Consider the following 19,289-nt stretch of genomic DNA (forward strand, 5'->3'; position numbering starts at 1 on the left):
GTACATAAATATCAGAAAACATTTTAAAACAATTATCAAAGTATGATACTAACTAATCAAATATTTTTCTTTATACTTCTTGGGAAATAGTTATTAATTTAATCTTTTATTTCAGAATATTGTGTCCATATCATACATACAAAATAATTTATTTACTAAAACCAGGGAGTTGTTAATAACAACTCCCTGCTAAAACTAAAAGAAATTTAAAGAAATATATACTGTATACATTGAATTAAGTTAAAATATATTACTTATTAATCACCTGAATGTTTTAAAATGTTAATATTTCATTTTTTTTTTCAATAATATGCGTACACATTATGTCAAATTTTTTTAACATGGGTTTTTTTAAAGTTCTAATTTTAAATTTACAATCAGAAATATCTTACTCTGAGAAGGTTTGGCAGATAGTACTGTACATGAATAAGTAAATGAGGCCAAATTTCTATCTTAAGAACATCTTATACATTAAAGACCCCTTCCCTGCAATTTTGGACGTTTTTTGGAAAATAATACATATATATCACTTTAAAAACATTAAACCATGTCATTCCTTGTCTTAAATGTACGTTTTATGGTAAATTATGATAAAAAGTGAGAAACAATGCACTACCTAAGTAGCTCGCGGCGATCGACCTCTCGTGGACGGTCTCAGGCCTAGCCTAGCTAGGCTTAGTTTTGTAGGCCTAGCTGGTAAACATCGGTAACGTACGAACATCGTACGCTAGCTATATACCTAGCCTGACGTTGTATAGTTGCTGCATTAATTGTCTTTCTATTTTTGCCAGACTCCGTTGATACAAATTGGGGAAAACCCGGTATTTTCGCTGAAAAGTAAGGAGTCTTCCATTTGTTTTGGCTTCACGATCGATCGAAAAGTGGGCGAATTACAGGTGAAAAACAACAATATCAATCCGCGCGCAATGCATTTTGGGATTTATAGCGGGCCGCTATAATTATTAAAATCGATTTATTTTTCACATTTTTAACCGTTTAAAGACGAAAAAAGTTATCGCAATAGGACCATATAGTATTATTTTTACATTAAATATAGTTTGTGATCTTAAATTAGATCTAAAAAACGTAGGGAATGGGGCTTTAATTAAATGTACTCTCTAGCATTCATCTTTACCTTCACTCTGTAATTGAGGTATGTGTATATCATTCTTCATTCACTTGAAAACATATTTTTTGATGTGTATTTATTAATATTGGTTAGATAGTTACATATTAAAATTGTATGCGATGTCATTGCCAACAAATATATGGTGTTGTTTAATCTAGCTTGAATCTGGCACGAAATGAAGTTATAAATAATGTCATCAAAAAAATTAAACTTAGGGAAAAAATGAATTACGAGTTTTCTTCTAATCATCAGCTCTATTGACAGAAATAGTTGATAGATTTATGAAGAAATAAAAATGGGGAAAATGAATAATACCAAAAAACCAACATACCTTGTTTCTAATTCTTGTTGTTTTCTCTCTTCTTAGTTCTTGTGTAGTTTTCAGCATTTCTGTCTACACACCCTGGTCTATAACAGCTGATTATACTTCAAGCTGTAGAAATTTTATTCCTGGTATGCAAACACAAAATGGACTGATCCACTTGACAGTGGGCACTGTACAGTATTACCACACCCATAGTTGCTAAATGGAGAGGGACAACTGGATATGGGGTATTTATAGACAGAAATGTCCACTTCCACTTCCCTTGTACTAATTACACACAAGGTTTTCCATAATGAGGATGCTGAGACATATGGCATAAATGTGTACCTTATTTGCATAAGGAGCCTTTGCATTGGAAATTGCTGGTCCTCATGATCAGTCATTGTTGGATCGTTCCATTTATTTATAAGGTAGAATAAATTATAATAATACATCAGGAATAAGTACTGTAGGGTTGTGTTGTGTAGATTAATATTAGTGTAGTTTGATGCATATGATTATCCCATGATCTGATCATGTAACAACAATTTATGAGGTAAGGAAATGTAATTGTAGGATGTTGTGTATGATTGTAGTCTAAATGTGTTGATTCATTCTTTTGTGTGGTGTTCACTTTACTTGGATTAGTGTGTAGGAAGCTAGTTACAACTTTCATTATCTCGTTTGCTACTACTAGCTAGGCCTAGTCAATGTGAATTCTGAATTCTATTACTTGTCATACTCTCATTGTAACAATACTAGCTATATTGACTACAACTGTCATTGTCTCGTTTGCTACTACTAGCTAGGCCTAGTCAACGTGAATTCTGAATTCTATTACTTGTCATACTCTCATTGTCACAATACTAGCTATATTGACTACAACTGTCATTGTCTCGTTTGCTACTACTACTAGCTAGGCCTAGTCAATGTGAATTCTGAATTCTATTACTTGTCATACTCTCATTGTCACAATACTAGCTATATTGACTACAACTGTCATTGTCTCGTTTGCTACTACTAGCTAGGCCAGTCAATGTGAATTCTGAATTCTATTACTGTACTTGTCATACTCTCATTGTCACAATACTAGCTATATTGACTACAACTGTCATTGTCTCGTTTGCTACTACTAGCTAGGCCTAGTCAATGTGAATTCTGAATTCTATTACTTGTCATACTCTCATTGTCACAATACTAGCTATATTGACTATACCACCACAATTCAGTATAGATACTATACAGTAATGCATCATGGTGTGGTGGAGATATGATACCCATCTGCATATTAACGTTTTAGATGTTCTGTATTGTATGGTAGCTACTGTATTTTTACGCATATCAGTGAAATCAATCCTGTAAAATTGTATACTTCTATCTACTCCTCGAGCTTAATTTACTGACATTACCAAAGTGTATATACAGAGTTGGATGTCCCTCCAATCTCTTATTTTGGGATTCCCCTATTAAAGGAACATTTTCTTATGAAACAAAATGAGCGGGTTCTAACAAAAGCAAACACCTTCTCAGAGGGCAGCACCCATATTAAAGGGACATCCAGAGGGTGTCCCTTAATAGTGGTTTTACTGTTTTTTGTTGTCAAGTCAATTATTGCTACACAAAATGTCTTGTGTCAATATTGAATGCAGAAATAATTCCATTCCAATTTATTGGTAAATTATTTGAATTTCATACTAGTCCAAAGTAAAAAAAAAAAAATTGGGGGAATACAATTACGCATAAGTTAATAACAAATGTATCATTGCTTGCAGCTAACTTAATATTTTCTATAGCCCTTGAGCTTCTTCGTTGGTGGCCTAATTATAATTTCATCATTAAGGTGACCAGTGGCATTACTTTGACCTATGTTGTCTTCAGGCCTGATACTGCTTCGAAAAACATTGTTTCAATATTTTTTGAAAGCAGAAATTGAGATCTTAAAACCATACAATACACCATATATATTTTTTGTCAAATCAAAATGCTCAATCTAAATCATATAATAGGACATTAAATCTGTAAGTTAGTGTAAACTTCATTGTATACTTTTATTAATATTAGTTAACAAAACAAGTGAAACCATACGAATCTGTTGAATGTCCACGTATTTCAGCCAGTTTTTGCTTCTAAAAAATTTTGATTTAATATTGACGAAGTTTATAGCCAGCATTTTGGTCCTGTATTTAATGAGTGGATCAACATTTTTTATTTCAACAAAATTTTACGAGGGTGGTCGATCCAGCCAAAGCTGATCATTATAAAGCACAAACAATTTAGAATAAAACATTAAATGAATTAAATGCATCAAGTTGTGGCACAATGCGTTAAAAAACGTTCATTTGTGAATTGTGCTCCACTTACGTGTGGCACAATGCGTTCCATTATTATGAGCACTAGTTTACATCTTCACTCTGCACTGTACATCCCACATGCTTTTACCAAGGGTCTGTTTCTGTCAGTGTTACATACGGTAGCACAGAATAATATAATGTTTAGGCCATTAGGCTATTTTGTGTTGTAGCTAAAAGTTTCACAACAATAACCGGTTAAATGGCGGTCTAACACACAATCGTTGTTTTTAACCGTTATTTTTTCAGGCTGCCTTTTAACCGGTTATTGAAAATTTTTCCTGTTTCTGCTGCAAACAAAATTTTGGTTAATTTATTCACACAGTTATTTTTTTCACAGCATAAGCATGACCCAGGTCAACTATTCATTAATTAAGTTCTTTAATTTAAATTTTTTTGAATTTATAAATCTAGAATTCTATTGTTAGATTTTAAAGATTTATTTACTTACTTTAGAAATTGAATAAAAACAAACAAAGGGCAATTTTATTGAAATTAAAGAATTTTGTTTATTTTGGGAAGGCCAGGTGGGTCTGCTTCCATTTGCTCCTGATGTCATTAAATTGAACCATCATCAATAATTGATACTCAGAAGTATTGACAGCATTTGGGCTTGTGCATGAGGTATTTGAGCTGGTATGTTGTATGGGCCCTGATCAGTTAGATTAGAGGCATGTGGTGGCAGCAGCAGCCTAGCATCTTGCCCTGATTTAGGCAAAGCAAATTGTGTTTATTACACTGGTATGTTGTTCATATGCCTTCAAGGACTATACTTGTCCAAATAAGGTATACATTTACTATGCAGTTAATTTCCATTCATCTTCCATGCAAGTATATCCTGACATAATAATATGCAATTAACAAAGGTTGACTGTTAATTAAATTTAAAGAAACTGAAGAATGACTTTCTTGACGAGACAAAAATGTTTTTGTCCAACATCCCACACACAAAAATAATTATATTACACAACAATGAACATTCCAAGTCTTGAAACATTCTGATTCTATTAATTGTCCATTGTATATATAGTTATTCAATAAATAAATGAAACAGTTTTTATATTGAATGTCAGCTGATGATCACAAAGATGCGTTGATCGTAAAATTCATTAATGGTGCTTTTGATTTGATTCTTAAAACCTGTCCTCTTGGAAGAACAGCTTGTCATCCTATTTAACTCATTTATTAATGTTCAATCTCTGGAAAAGCAATTGGTAATTATTTCTAGCTTCAATACACCTTATCTACAGTACAATCTCATTGTTTTGTTTTTCTTTTGTTTTAGACACACTTTCCAATTATTTTTAACCAAAAAATTATGTTTTACCCCAAAAATAAGTATTGTAAAAATATATAGTCTGTATTTTTTTTTACCGACATACCAAGTGAGTTATACACTAAATGATCATTTTTATGTTGATTCGATGGGGTTTGCTATGTTTTTTTTTTATGTTTGAGGGGTTTAACAATTATTTTTAACCCAAAAATAAAAAAAAGAGTATGTATTTTTTTTGACTGACATACCAAGTGAGTTGTACACTAAATGATTCAAACCCAGATGGGGTTTGCTATGTTTTTTTGGAGATTTGCGGAGTTTAGCAACCATCTTTAAGACAATGGGCTTCATTTTTATTTTTTAGACTAGAGTTATAATGAATAAATAATTATTATACTATTCTAGTATTACACTAGTTTTTGATAATTTTATTATAAGAAATATTCATAGATTTCTCAAATATTATTTATTTGTTGTATTTAAAATATAAAACTAATAGTTGATATATAAAGGCAGATCATAATTGGTCGTATTGATTTCTTATGACAGTCCTGGTAGGAAGTATTAAATATACCACTATCATGAATGAGTACACAGTAGTCAAATATGATTGCAATGGACTAATCCACGGATGATGTAAATAAGGGCTTCCTCAATGCTAATAAGGATATCCGTGACGAGTCAACCATTGACAAGCTAAGCTTGTTTTGTTTGTTGATTCATTTTTGTTATTTTTAGGTATTTCACCTGTTTTGTGTAATTATCTTGAAGGGCATTTTTACATAATAATTTTAGTATTTTATAAATTTATCTGATTTTATTTTTTATGTATTAAAAAATTAAAGCTTTTATTCTATTAGTCTTTGAAATTGGAATTTATTAAATTTAAATACATTTTTTGATACAGTGTTATAAAATAATGATTAATTGCAATTAACAAATAATCATTCTTATTAATATTATTAATGACTAGACCGTTAAACAAAGAATCATTTCAATGGTCAGAAATGACAATGCGAAAAGAACATACTTTCAATAAAATAATTTATTATTTCACCTTACTTTATACCTTATATTTTAATTACTTTCCTGCTTAAAATATGAAAAAAACACATCAATCACAGTTTATATATATATATATATATATTTTTTTTTTCCGTATTCTTATTTAGTGCTATATCTTGGGGTGGGTCAAATTTAAAGTTTTTCTGACTTATATGACCCTTTCCTCACATGATTACTTCATTGTATTTAGTATCCTGTATGTTATTCATGTGTATTGTGGAAATAAATTGAATTGAATTGAAAAGATACATAATGTACATTGTCGCTCGCAGACATTTCAAATCTCTCAGGTTGGTAACTGATCATAGAGGAAATGTCAAGCTGTAAGTATACAATGTATTTTACTGATAAATATAAATTCAAAGGCAAATTACTGAAAAAATTATAAAGCTGTGGGTATCAGTGGCTGGATCTCAATGAAGATACAAAAAAAAAGCGAAAAGCTAAATCAAAACGATAAAGTAAAACAGCCAGAAAAGTTAGCAGAGCTTTCGGGCAACACTAGCCCCCATCAGTGCAAGTGATAAATATATAAATGTATACATCATTTTGATGTAAAACAGTTATCTGAAAAAAAAAATGTAAAAAAATGTTTGACGTTTGTGCCATTATAATAATTAAGCACTGTGGGATGTAGCCAATTGAGAATAATTAGCATGGAAATTGAGTAAAACACCCGAAAAGGAAATATTTGATAACGTGCTAACCATCAGGTTTAATATAGGAAGGAAGTCATTGAGTTAAAATTGATGAAAGGAAAAAAGAGTATATATGACATTGATATCATTAACTACAATGCGATAACAAAGAACTTTTTTAATAGTAAAATCATACTTTTATTGTTATTAACTGAAACTAAGTGCAAATTATCTATTTTTGGAAGTATGATTCTATATATTTTTGATCCCAAAAAGAAGTGACATAAATAGTGAGAGGGGAAATAGTCCAAGGGGCCCCAAGCAAATTGTAATGCAAACGATAGGACCAAAAATGAGGAAATATATGATTCAACTTTTCAATCTTTATTTGATCATCAGGAATGAGGAATTCCAAAATGGTCTGATTTGAACGGCTAGTCTAAACAATACATTTCACACACCAATTGGTGGATCCAGGGGTTGAAATAGACGACCAAGTGCCTAAAAATTGTGGAATGAAGGGTTGAAATAGACGACCAAGTGCCCAAAAATTGTGGAATGAAGGGTTGAAATAGACGACCAAGTGCCTAAAAATTGTGGAATGAAGGGTTGAAATAGACGACCAAGTGCCTAAAAATTGTGGAATGAAGGGTTGAAATAGACGACCAAGTGCCTAAAAATTGTGGAATGAAGGGTTGAAATAGACGACCAAGTGCCTAAAAATTGTGGAATGAAGGGTTGAAATAGACGACCAAGTGCCTAAAAATTGTGGAATGAAGGGTTGAAATAGACGACCAAGTGCCTAAAAATTGTGGAATGAAGGGTTAAAATAGACGACCAAGTGCCTAAAAATTGTGGAATGAAGGGTTGAAATAGACGACCAAATGAAGGGTTGAAATAGACGACCAAGTGCCTACAAATTGTGGAATGAAGGGTTAAAATAGACGACCAAGTGCCTACAAATTGTGGAATGAAGGGTTGAAATAGACGACCAAATGAAGGGTTGAAATAGACGACCAAGTGCCTACAAATTGTGGAATGAAGGGTTGAAATAGACGACCAAGTGCCTAAAAATTGTGGAATGAAGGGTTGAAATAGACGACCAAGTGCCTAAAAATTGTGGAATGAAGGGTTGAAATAGACGACCAAATGAAGGGTTGAAATAGACGACCAAGTGCCTAAAAATTGTGGAATGAAGGGTTAAAATTAACCTAATTCATTTAGTTTAGGTGGTTGCCCATGCCGGCTGGTCCCCCTCCCTTCGCATATCCACGTAATAATTTAATGTTTCATAATTTATCCTCATGCTATTTTAACTCATGGCCTTAGTTTAATAATGTAACACTGTATAATTTGTCTATACTCTAATACTACAGTATATTACTGAATTACTCCTTTTTTTGGCACATTTTTTGCAAATCATTGCCATAATATTGCCTACCAGTAATTATCAAAATATTACTTGTAATGGCCAACAAAAAACAATTTTAGTTTCACATCAGATTTGCATTTGAAAAAAATGTAATTATTATTAAACTAATTTTACCAAAATAAGGCTGTGAATCTGTGATGACCACAGTGTTCAGTGGAAAATTTGATTTATGATTTAGAGTCTTCCAAAATTGTCACTAAATACAATTACAAGCCATTTAAAAAAAAAATTCAATAGCTATGAAAAGTAAATATTTATAAATAATGAGAAACTAAACTTTATTTGTCTTTCTTTCGGATAACACTAATCCTTCCTGTGTATTTTAGATATTTTCTATAAGCTAAAATAATTTTTTTTTTGTGTAAAATTGAATAAATAGAAATCCAAAGAAATTCATCCTAATTAAAAATGGTTTTTGTACCGCCGGGTATTTTAATTGTCAATGTCATCTGTTGATTGCTGTGGAAATATAGGATTCTGTTAATTATATTTTGTAAATGATTTTGTACACTTGTTTAAAATGTCTTTGTTTGTCTTCCTTGTTTTTAATAGAAAGGATATAAATCATTTCCTAGTGTTTGAAGTAAACAACAATTGTTGTCCTGTCCTTTATATTTTGTTCATTGTCATTGCATTCTTTTGTTTCTGTGAAAATTGATTGATGTATTACACAAAGCAACTTGATTGAATATGTACTGCATCTCCAAACATGGCATTATCTGTCTGAAAATCTGTCCAGTATACTAATGTAAATTGTGTAACACAGTGTCACATGTATCATGGATAGATATATTCCTTCTATGTATCCATACAGGTTAGGGTTCAGGCTTATGATGTAGATGTTATATGTGATATCTATGTGACAATGACACTGTATTACTAAATTTTCCTATAATACTGGAAAAAATATAGAACTGAGAATCGGCTAAGTACAAAAAAACAGTAATTCAAATCAATGAAGACATGTGTTCTGCTCTTTTTTTTGTGTATATTATACAGTAGATAAAACATTAGGAATCGTGTAATATGTAGTCAGTTTTTATTTTAAAAAGAAGCAATAAATAATCATATGACTAATCAGAAGTAAAGATGATTTGTTTAAACAAATGGTCTCATGAACAAAATATATTACACATGTTACACATTTATTCACAATTCACAATTACAATATTTAACAATATAGCAAAAGAAGCGAGTGCTTGTCAGTTTGGTAACCATTTAAATGCATTCAATTAAACAAAAATTTACACAAAAAAAAACAACAACAACAACATGCCCCACGGCCGGCCAGCACCTCCGGTGGGGCACTCTTCTGTCATCATTATGTATATATTTGTTTCTATTGTACAGTTTAAAACATGACAATCAAAGAAGATAAGTCGCAGACGAGGGAGAATGCAAGGAATAAGAAAAGGACAAGACATGTTAATAGATCAAGGATGATAGACAGATGAATATTCAGCTGATGAACTTAAAGATGAGATTTACATCAAAGGTAGTAAAGAAAAAAAACTATGATGCATTTTGGTTTGGTATCATTATAGTGTATCCTTGCCATTCGATTGAATAATTTTGTATCACATGCTGTTGAGAAATAAATAAATATGAATTACTTTATTTTTTTCAAACTTGTCTACTCTATTCTTTTGATACTGGAGACAAACTAATTTCTCCGACAGTGTTCAGTTATTTTCAATACTTCTTTCAAATTTGTAATTAAAATATATTTTATTTCTTATCTACCAGCAACAAGACTCATCAGTGGAAGAGTACTAAACATGCTCAGCCTTCTAAGAGGTGATGAAAGTAAATTGATTACAAAGCAACCATACTAAAAACCATCTCTATGGGCGGACAACCTGCAATCTATAAAGAGAAGTGTATATATCCAGAGAGTAAAAAAAAAGACATTTCAGCATGGACCACTGCAATGTTTATCAGACTGCATGGAACATCATCGATATGAGGCAGCTCTGTGAGTTTGCTGATTGCAGGCTGCCACAAGCAATGGACGAGTAGAGAGAGTCATGGAGATCTCTACAAACTGGCAGGCCTAGAAGTTTTATCTCCACAAGTATAATGAACAGTTGTCTAGTCAACAAATAGACAAACGTTATCAGTAATAAATGTTTAGTATGCAGAACTGTACGGTTATTTTGCGTAAGTATAATCTCAGTGTTACATGTGCAAACACATCTTAGGTAAGTATCAAATCAATGTGACATGCCAAGCACATGCATATTCAGGTATCTGATATTGGTGTAACCCACACTCTGTTATTCAACTCATCTTAGTGAATATACAGTAGATTGTGATCATGTTATTTTCTTGCCTGCAAATGTGGAGTATGTTTCATGCAAAATGATCAATATGGGGTTTATTAAGAGTAGGCCAACCTACTATGGGTACTCATCTCCCAGACATCACCAATGGTATAATAATTATATGAATTTAATATTTTGATGTTTTTTTTTATCTTTAATGAATTAACATTAACAATATCTATTTTCTTCCATTATAATGTTATCTTTTCTTGATATAAATAATCATATTTTTTTTACTTTCAGAACCGATAAAATATCTGAATAGTTAAATTAATTGAATAATAATAATTTCATTTTTTTTTTCCACTTTAATGCAGTTCATTTTCTCTTTTATATTTACAGACACTACTACAAATGTTTTCTTCTAAATAATGTAATCTTTTTTCTCTCCATCTTTTCTTATGTACATTCACAATTTCTCATGAATGCGATTATTTGTATTTGACAGTGCAATGCGTATATTGTTGACACAGTTACCAAGACCATGGATAGTGGATGAAAAGAAAGATGATGGTTATACTGCATTGCATCTTGCAGCTCTCAACAACCATGTAGAGGTCGCTGAACTTCTGGTTCACCAGGGCAAGGCAAATATGGATATCCAGAACGTGAACCAGCAAACAGCCTTGCATCTTGCAGTTGAAAGACAACACACACAGATTGTCAGGGTACGTATAATGACACAGTGACTAATATATTAAGCTTGGTTCCCACTAGAACGTAACGCAAGGACGTAAACGCAACGCAAGCGTGTTAACCAATGACAAGCGCCAGTTCGAATAATCCATCGCTTGTGATTGGTAAATTCTCTTACATTGCGATACGTTCTTGTGTTGCGTCTCTAGTTGGAACCAAGCATAAGGGACGTTAAGACGAGTAGGATGTAAGCTCAGTTTGTTTGTTGTAAGCCCATGGTAGTGAATGAAGACAATCTTTGTATTAAGTTACTTCAACCGTACTACAGACGATTTACACCTTATAATTCTCGGGAGTAAATGTGCTACTTCCGCATACATATGTGCTATCAATTAGCATTGTGTAGAAACAATTACTCACAAGTAACTGTACCTTGTGTTAAGCATCATGCGGACGCTCATTAAGTACAGTAACATGCATCTGTAATTTCATGTTTGACGTAACTTTACTGCAGGCATAAGGCCGTCTGAACATAACTATTGTCACAGTAAAATTCACATATATTTTCAAAATAAGATGGAAATATTCATGATTTTTACACCGTTAATACCAATTAATGCTTTAATTACTGTTTTTAGCTGCTTGTTAGAGCTGGTAGTAAGTTAGACATACCAGATAAGGATGGAGATACTCCTCTACATGAAGCTCTTCGACACCACACCCTCTCACAGCTACGCCAACTTCAAGATATGCAGGATGTGGGAAAGGTACATGAATTGCTTGGATACCTATTAACATAATTGTATAAATTATGATTTGGATTTTATTTCAACTATATTTATAGAGGGTAACCCTTCCAGCTGGACAAATTAATGCCAGTTGATATTCAGTGGCCCTCTAATAGTAACATGAGTTGATTATAATGTCCAATAGATTCTCATTGATTTTGTCCTATAAAATATTTAGTTGTGTATTTATTTTAGTGTATTTAAATGAAGGTTAAAGTTTCGATTGAAAAAAGCAGTAAAATTGATTTTGTTAGACACACCACTAAAACATAATGTGCTGCAATTGGTGCAAAAATATGTAAGCATCTCACTGTATACTATGATAGGCACAGGTATATCTTTCATCTAACTGTATCACAATTTTCAAAACAAAATGACATGTCATGCAGATCATTTTCCATTCATTTATAATGAGAATTGTAACAAATTGCTTAGCATAACCATGAATGATTAATGGTTATGGGTTTATAAAGCATAAAAAACAAATATTGGTAGCCTTGAACTACAAGTAAAAGATGTTGAAGGAAAAGGAAGAAAGTAAAGCATCCAAACTGAAGTATGGGGATACACCCACATCGCTAACCAGGGTTCCAACTAATGAACTGCGGTTAGCACCAGTTGAGTCTTAAGCTCTGACTTGTTTGACAAAAAAAAAAGTGTGATGTGCCCAAATATGATTGTGATATTCCCAAATATATTGTGGTATGACATCATCACGTCCAGGACTTGTGTGCCTTCTCTCCTCGTTATAGATATAGTAACAGGCAATCATAAACGAAAACCAATGACTTAACTGACAAAAAAAATTATGTTTAGGTGCTCCTTCAAAATACAGGCGAATGATGAATAAAAAAATGTTACCACATTAAACTGTTTTATGATTTTACTTTCAGCTACTGATGGGCCTGAGCACACAAGGAACTGATAAGAAGAGTAGTGCATCTATTGCGTGTTTCTTAGCAGCAAATGGTGCTGATTTGAACGTGAAAAATAAAAAAGGACAGTCCCCATTAGACTTGTGTCCAGACCCTAATCTCTGTAAAGCACTGACCAAGTGTCACAAAGAAAAGTACAGGTATTTGCTGTTTGTCTTGGTTTATTATAAGTTTCATCCAATTTGTACAGTTAGATCTTTCTGTGCGGACATTCCTCATAAAAATCTCATACTTGCCAACATCTGATGTACAATGGAAGGTGATTGTTTGTGAGCTCTTGATTTCTAAAGCTCTTTATACACTATCAAACTGTTTGTGAACAAAATGTGATGTGCCCATATGTGGACACGATGACATCATATCACTACCATGTTTGGGCACATCACACTTTTTTTGTCAAACTAGTTTGATAGTGTAGACAGAACTTTCAAGATGTCTGTATCCTCACCACCACCAAATGTGGAGACAAATCTGAAAAGAGACGTCTCCCTATGGAATTGTTATCCCTAATTGAATGTAGATCTCTATCATTGAATTTTCATGTTTGATATTTATTAATTTTAGTAACAATCCTGTACAACAAAGCAACAATCTTGTACACCAAGAAGAAGATTCATTGGATGAATGTATGGTGTGTTCAGACATGAAGCGTGACACTATATTTGGACCATGTGGACACATAGCTACATGTTCACTGTGCTCTCCACGTGTCAAGAAGTGTCTGGTCTGCAAAGAACAGGTTCAGTCCCGCACAAAGGTATGATAATTCTTAGGAAAATAGCTACACTCACACATGTGAGGACGACGCCGTTTTGAAAATATAAATTATTGAATCGTAAATTGTGAACATAACTTAAAGGTAGTTAGATTATTAACACCCATAAGAACTTCTTTGTGGACATGTCAACTTCATATTATTCTAATAAAGATGAATATATGAGCTATACTATCCAGTATACATTGAGATACTGTAGCTTTCACAACTTCAAGAAAGCCAGTACCATGCTTATCTTAACTAAGATTGACATTTTGGTTGCCATAAGGTTGATGTTTTATTAATTAATACAATATACTTTAGGTTATAAAGCCACAACAGTCAATGACCCTTAAACAGGTTATAAAATTTATCAGATCAGACTACTAAAAATATATAAAGTTAAAGATGGTATATATGACGTACAAGATTCTAGGCCTATTCATTTGTCTTTAGCTGCTATATATGTGCAGTGTAAAGCTCTACCTAAGGGGAAAAAATGATTTGTTTGCCATCAAACGTACGACAAATTGGCCCTTTACCTAATTATAGCAACCATTTTTATATCTAATTATAGCAATATGATGTACTAGATAGGCTTACTTTGAACTTTCTCTTTTTCTATTAGATTGAAGAGTGTGTGGTGTGCTCTGATAAGAAAGCTAGTGTATTGTTCAAGCCATGTGGCCATATGTGTGCGTGCAGCAGTTGTGCTAATCTAATGAAGAAATGTGTACAGTGTCGAGAAACTATTGATAAGACTGTACCATTTATTGTTTGTTGTGGAGGCCAAGGTAACTTTCAGGAAATTTTTTTTCAGTAACATTTATTCTGATAACATTCCAGTGAATATACAGTAACAAACAATACTACACGTAAAAATTATAAACCAATGATAATATTAATAATGATATAATCATTTATTTCGGAACTTTACTTTTGTAACAGTGGCACACTTCACATTTTGAATGTGCGTCCAACAAAAAAATATATAAAAAATAAATGAAAGCACAAGATAGACAAAAACATAGGTAATCTACATACGGTAACATGTAATAAAACCCATTCATTCCCCTCCCTCCCCTTTTCCAAATATAACAAGTACAACATGTAATTTAAATACAGTACATGTTACTCTTAATCTACAAAACCAATCACTAATATTATCTTGGATTTTACTTAGAAGCGTGATACTTACTAGAACCCAATAACAGTACAAAGACATAGACAAAGATAATTAAAACAAAAAGAAGATTTCAGAGAAAAACATTTTTTTTTAAAAGGTAATATAATAATAAATATTATATTCCGGTATATCTTTATTTTTTTTAAATGACACAAGTAGCCACTGGCTGAAACTGTAGTCGTACATCATAGGCCTACTGTACATGATAAATAGGTAACAAATAAAATTTTTAAAATAAGCAGACCGTCATACTTCAAAATACCATTTACAAAATCTAATTTTTTAAAGTAAATTAATGTATAATATCTTGCAAAGGTTTTTTATTCATCGTTTCATATTAATTTTCGTTTGTGTTGTTGCATTTTTTGGCAGAGTGAGCCATTTTCTATTTTCACTTGCTTTAATCTTGTTAGATATTCTTTGTTCTCTCACAAATGTGTGTTTATTGCATTTTGTTTCACTCATATAATAATTGAAATTGTCAACTGTTGGCGAACATCTCTTGTGAATAGTATTGGCCCAAATTTAAACACCTGATATGAAAGTAGTCTTTTCAGACGGGACTTTAATTATATCATGCTGGATATTTTCCAATATAACATAAATTCACTTTCATTTATTCTATAACCTAGTAGATTTACTTTCTTGATAAAAATTTAATTTACTTTGACTTTCAAGTGAAATCAATGACATGATGTTCATTTGTATAGTGCCATTCCAATGATTACTAAAAACTGCTACATACTAGGACGTTACCAATAAATAGATAAACATACATTTTTCTTACATAAAACAAAAACAACAACTTTTATTTTACAACTATAGGATAACCATTTATGCTGTCTTTTATTAAATAATATTTTTGAATCCAATTAAATGATCTTGAAAGAATTTCATTTAGCTTCGATTTTGTATAGATGACAAATTTCGTTTTTGTAAAAGCACAAGTTAACGTAGTACTTACTCGAACGTTTCGATCTCTATCAGAGATCCTTCTCAACTGACTGCGGAGTGTTAATGCAGCTTGGTCATTCTTGACGTCATCTGTTGATGACGTTGTACGCCTCCGGTTGTAGGTTGGAACCTATTTCCTACCCCAAAATAAAATCAAGAATAGCCTCGTCCACCCAAAAGATAAAATCGAGAAGATGGATACATGTGGAGTAATCTACGAAGTCACCTGCCGCAACTGTCCACAAGTTTACATTGGGGAAACAGGGAGGGCATTACAAACACGAATTAATGATCACAAAAAAGATGTTACAACAAACACGGGGGGAGTAATGACTAGGGCCTCCAGAACATCCACATCTTCGATCATACACAAATCTGCCATTACAGAACATGTCATAAAACACAATCATGTACCGAACTGGGAGGCTACCATCTTAACCAAAGAGCCTAAACGCAAAGACAGACAGATTAGAGAATCATTACATATAAGGAGAAATAAAGAGAAGACCATGAACCGGGACACTGGAGCCCACGAACTCTCGCATTTGTACAATGATTTGATAGACACATCACCTGGCCGAGCCCCGCACAACCTCCAACCTACAACCGGAGGCGTACAACGTCATCAACAGATGACGTCAAGAATGACCAAGCTGCATTAACACTCCGCAGTCAGTTGAGAAGGATCTCTGATAGAGATCGAAACGTTCGAGTAAGTACTCCGTTAACTTGTGCTTTTACAAAAACGAAATTTGTCATCAATTAAATGATGTCATAAATGTGACAGAAGCCCAAACATAAAAAAAAAAGAATAGATACATAAAATGTATAAGAAGGCCCTGGTATCTGAAAATAGCACATGCATCTGAAGAAAAATCCATGGTATCTGAAAATGCGCTATGTATCTGACAGAAGTACAATTATTAGAAAAAGTATACATAAAGTATAGCCATTAGACAGCCCTGGTATCTGAAAATAGCACATGCATCTGAAGAAAGCCCATGGTATCTGAAAATGCGCTATGTATCTGACAGAAGTACAATTATTAGAAAAAGTATACATAAAGTATAGCCATTAGACAGCCCTGGTATCTGAAAATAGCACATGCATCTGAAGAAAGCCCATGGTATCTGAAAATGCGCTATGTATCTGACAGAAGTACAATTGTTAGAAAAAGTATACATAAAGTATAGCCATAAGACAGCCCTGGTATCTGAAAATAGCACATGCTTCTGAAGAAAGCCCATGGTATCTGAAAAATGCGCTATGTATCTGACAGAAGTACAATTGTTAGAAAAAGTATACATAAATTATAGCTATCTGTTGACAGCCCTGGTATCTGAAAATAGCACATGAATCTGAAGAAAGCCTATGGTATCTGAAAACGTACTATGTATCTGAAAGACATCCGATTGTTAGAAAAAATATACGTAAATGAAAGCTAAGATGGCCTCAGCATCTGAAGTGGCCCTGCATGTATAGAAAAGCCCACCAATCTGTAAAAACTGTGATAAGCACTATCTTGCACATATGCATACCAACATTTTTAGATTAATTTATGTGCTATTAATGGTTGTGTATAAATTATTTTTATAATGTTTTAACATCAGTTGTGCTTTGTCATTTCAGTAGAACAGCCTGTTGTTCCAGTGCAACAAAATAAACCAGTTAATACTAGAACAATTCAAAATAATGCCGATATTATTAAACTCCAACAGCAATTACAAGATATCAAGGATCAGGTAAAGAACAATAAAGAATGCTGTCTACACTATCAAACTTTATGTGACAAAAAAATGTGATGTGTCCATGTAGGGAAATATGATGTCATATCCCCATCATATTTGGGCGCATCACACTTTTTTTGTCAAACTAGTTCGAAAGTGTAGACAAATGAGTTCTTCTAAAGAACATTTTAAAAATATAAATTCCCATTACTGAACGATTAAGTGCATGCTTTTATTGAAAAAAATCTTTTTATAGAAAGAAGGGTTTACCTTAAAAACATTTTGCGTAATTTGTTATAACAGATCACATTTCAGCCTAAAGTTTGCTCAATATAAAACCGGTTTTTCACAGCTTTCTTGGTTGGTTGTACAATGCTGTCATTATTATCCCGCAAAGAGTAGTTAAACGTTTATGCTGTCATTATTATCCCGCAAAGAGTAGTTAAACGTTTTGGAGTGAAGTTAGCTTCCGATAGCTGTATTAATAAAAGAGTTTAATCAAAAGTTTCTGCCTTTTTAAGTAAAAGTTTTCAAAATCTAAACATATATTTACTTTACATGAAATAATTTGGTGTATATTTCTTTTTATTCTTTATAGACTTTGTGTCCAGTTTGCCTTGACCGTCTCAAGAATATGATATTCCTCTGTGGGCATGGAACTTGCCAGCTATGCGGAGACCGAATGTCAGAATGTCCAATATGTCGAAAAACTGTTGAAAAACGCATTTTGCTTTACTAAAAATAAATTTAACAATATTCTATAATTAATCATGATTTAAATTGTATATACCTACATGAATTTCTGAGACTATCATGCTATCAAAACTTGTGTTTTGATATCTAATGTGTAAAGGATGTAATGGTCTGAACACTTATTATCTCTATCAGTGAGTTGTAAATGTAAATATAATCTTTTTTTTTAGTTGTACAGTATTTAAGTTGAGCAAGGAATGGTCGTGATGTAGACAAAAAAATGAAAAGGTAATTTTACATGTAGAGAGTTTCGGATAAATCCTGAACTGGATTTTTAACATTTTTATAAAATATAAACTAGATGTTGTGGCACTGGTGTAATGAAGCCTAGACATTTTGTTTACAAAATACTGTTTTGTGAAGGACTGAAAAAATTGGAAACATTAATTTGTTAATAGATTAATGTATGTAAAAGAAGGAAACATTTTTTAATCAAATAATGTCTGGGAAAACTGGAAACATTTGTTAATAGATTAATGTATGGAAAAGTTGGAAACATTTTTTAATCAAAAAATGTCTGGGAAAACTGGAAACATTTGTTAATAAATTAATGTATGGAAAAGAAGGAAATATTTTTTAATGAAGTAATGTCTTGGAAACTGGAAACATTTTTAATAGATTAATGTATGAAAAATCTGGAAACATTTTGTTCATAGAGTAATGTATGGAAAAGCTGGAAACATTTTGTTCATAGGGTAATGTCTAGGAAAGCTGAACACATTTTCAATAAAAAATAATGTCTGGGAAACTGGAAATGTTGTTAATAGATTAATGTATGGAAAAGCTGGAAACATTTTTTAATCAAGTAATGTCTTGGAAACTGGAAACATTTGTTAATAGATTAATGTATGGAAAATCTGGAAACATCTTGTTCATAGAGTAATGTCTAGGAAAGCTGGAAACATTTTTCAATAGATTAATGTATGGAAATCTGGAAACATTTTGTTCATAGGGTAATGTCTAGGAAAGCTGAAAACATTTTTCAATAAAAAATAATGTCTGGGAAACTGGAAATGTTGTTAATAGATTAATGTATGGAA

General features: G+C 32.3%; 1 protein-coding gene and 1 long non-coding RNA gene across 3 annotated transcripts in view; both read left to right on the top strand.

The window, feature by feature from the left end:
* LOC140051590 (E3 ubiquitin-protein ligase MIB1-like) overlaps positions 1–18,819 on the top strand; it is a 68,565-nt gene extending 49,746 nt beyond the window's left edge. Inside the window, exons 12-18 of one of the 2 annotated variants that reach the window (XM_072096851.1) lie at positions 10,965–11,184; positions 11,791–11,919; positions 12,834–13,015; positions 13,440–13,632; positions 14,258–14,423; positions 17,399–17,511; positions 18,095–18,819. In XM_072096851.1, coding sequence (XP_071952952.1) covers positions 10,965–11,184; positions 11,791–11,919; positions 12,834–13,015; positions 13,440–13,632; positions 14,258–14,423; positions 17,399–17,511; positions 18,095–18,235 — 1,144 coding nt within the window. In that variant the 3' untranslated portion in view covers positions 18,236–18,819. The remainder of the gene's footprint in view (positions 1–10,964; positions 11,185–11,790; positions 11,920–12,833; positions 13,016–13,439; positions 13,633–14,257; positions 14,424–17,398; positions 17,512–18,094) is intronic. The other variant, XM_072096852.1, reaches the window with a different exon arrangement.
* Positions 1,882–10,830, top strand: LOC140051592 (uncharacterized). Its single transcript, XR_011845538.1, has 3 exons — positions 1,882–1,989; positions 9,543–9,687; positions 9,939–10,830. It is a non-coding gene; the product is annotated as an uncharacterized lncRNA (long non-coding RNA).
* Positions 18,820–19,289: the final 470 nt, after the last annotated feature.

This window comes from Antedon mediterranea, chromosome 6 (assembly GCF_964355755.1).
Source record: "Antedon mediterranea chromosome 6, ecAntMedi1.1, whole genome shotgun sequence".
Lineage (NCBI taxonomy): Eukaryota > Metazoa > Echinodermata > Crinoidea > Comatulida > Antedonidae > Antedon > Antedon mediterranea.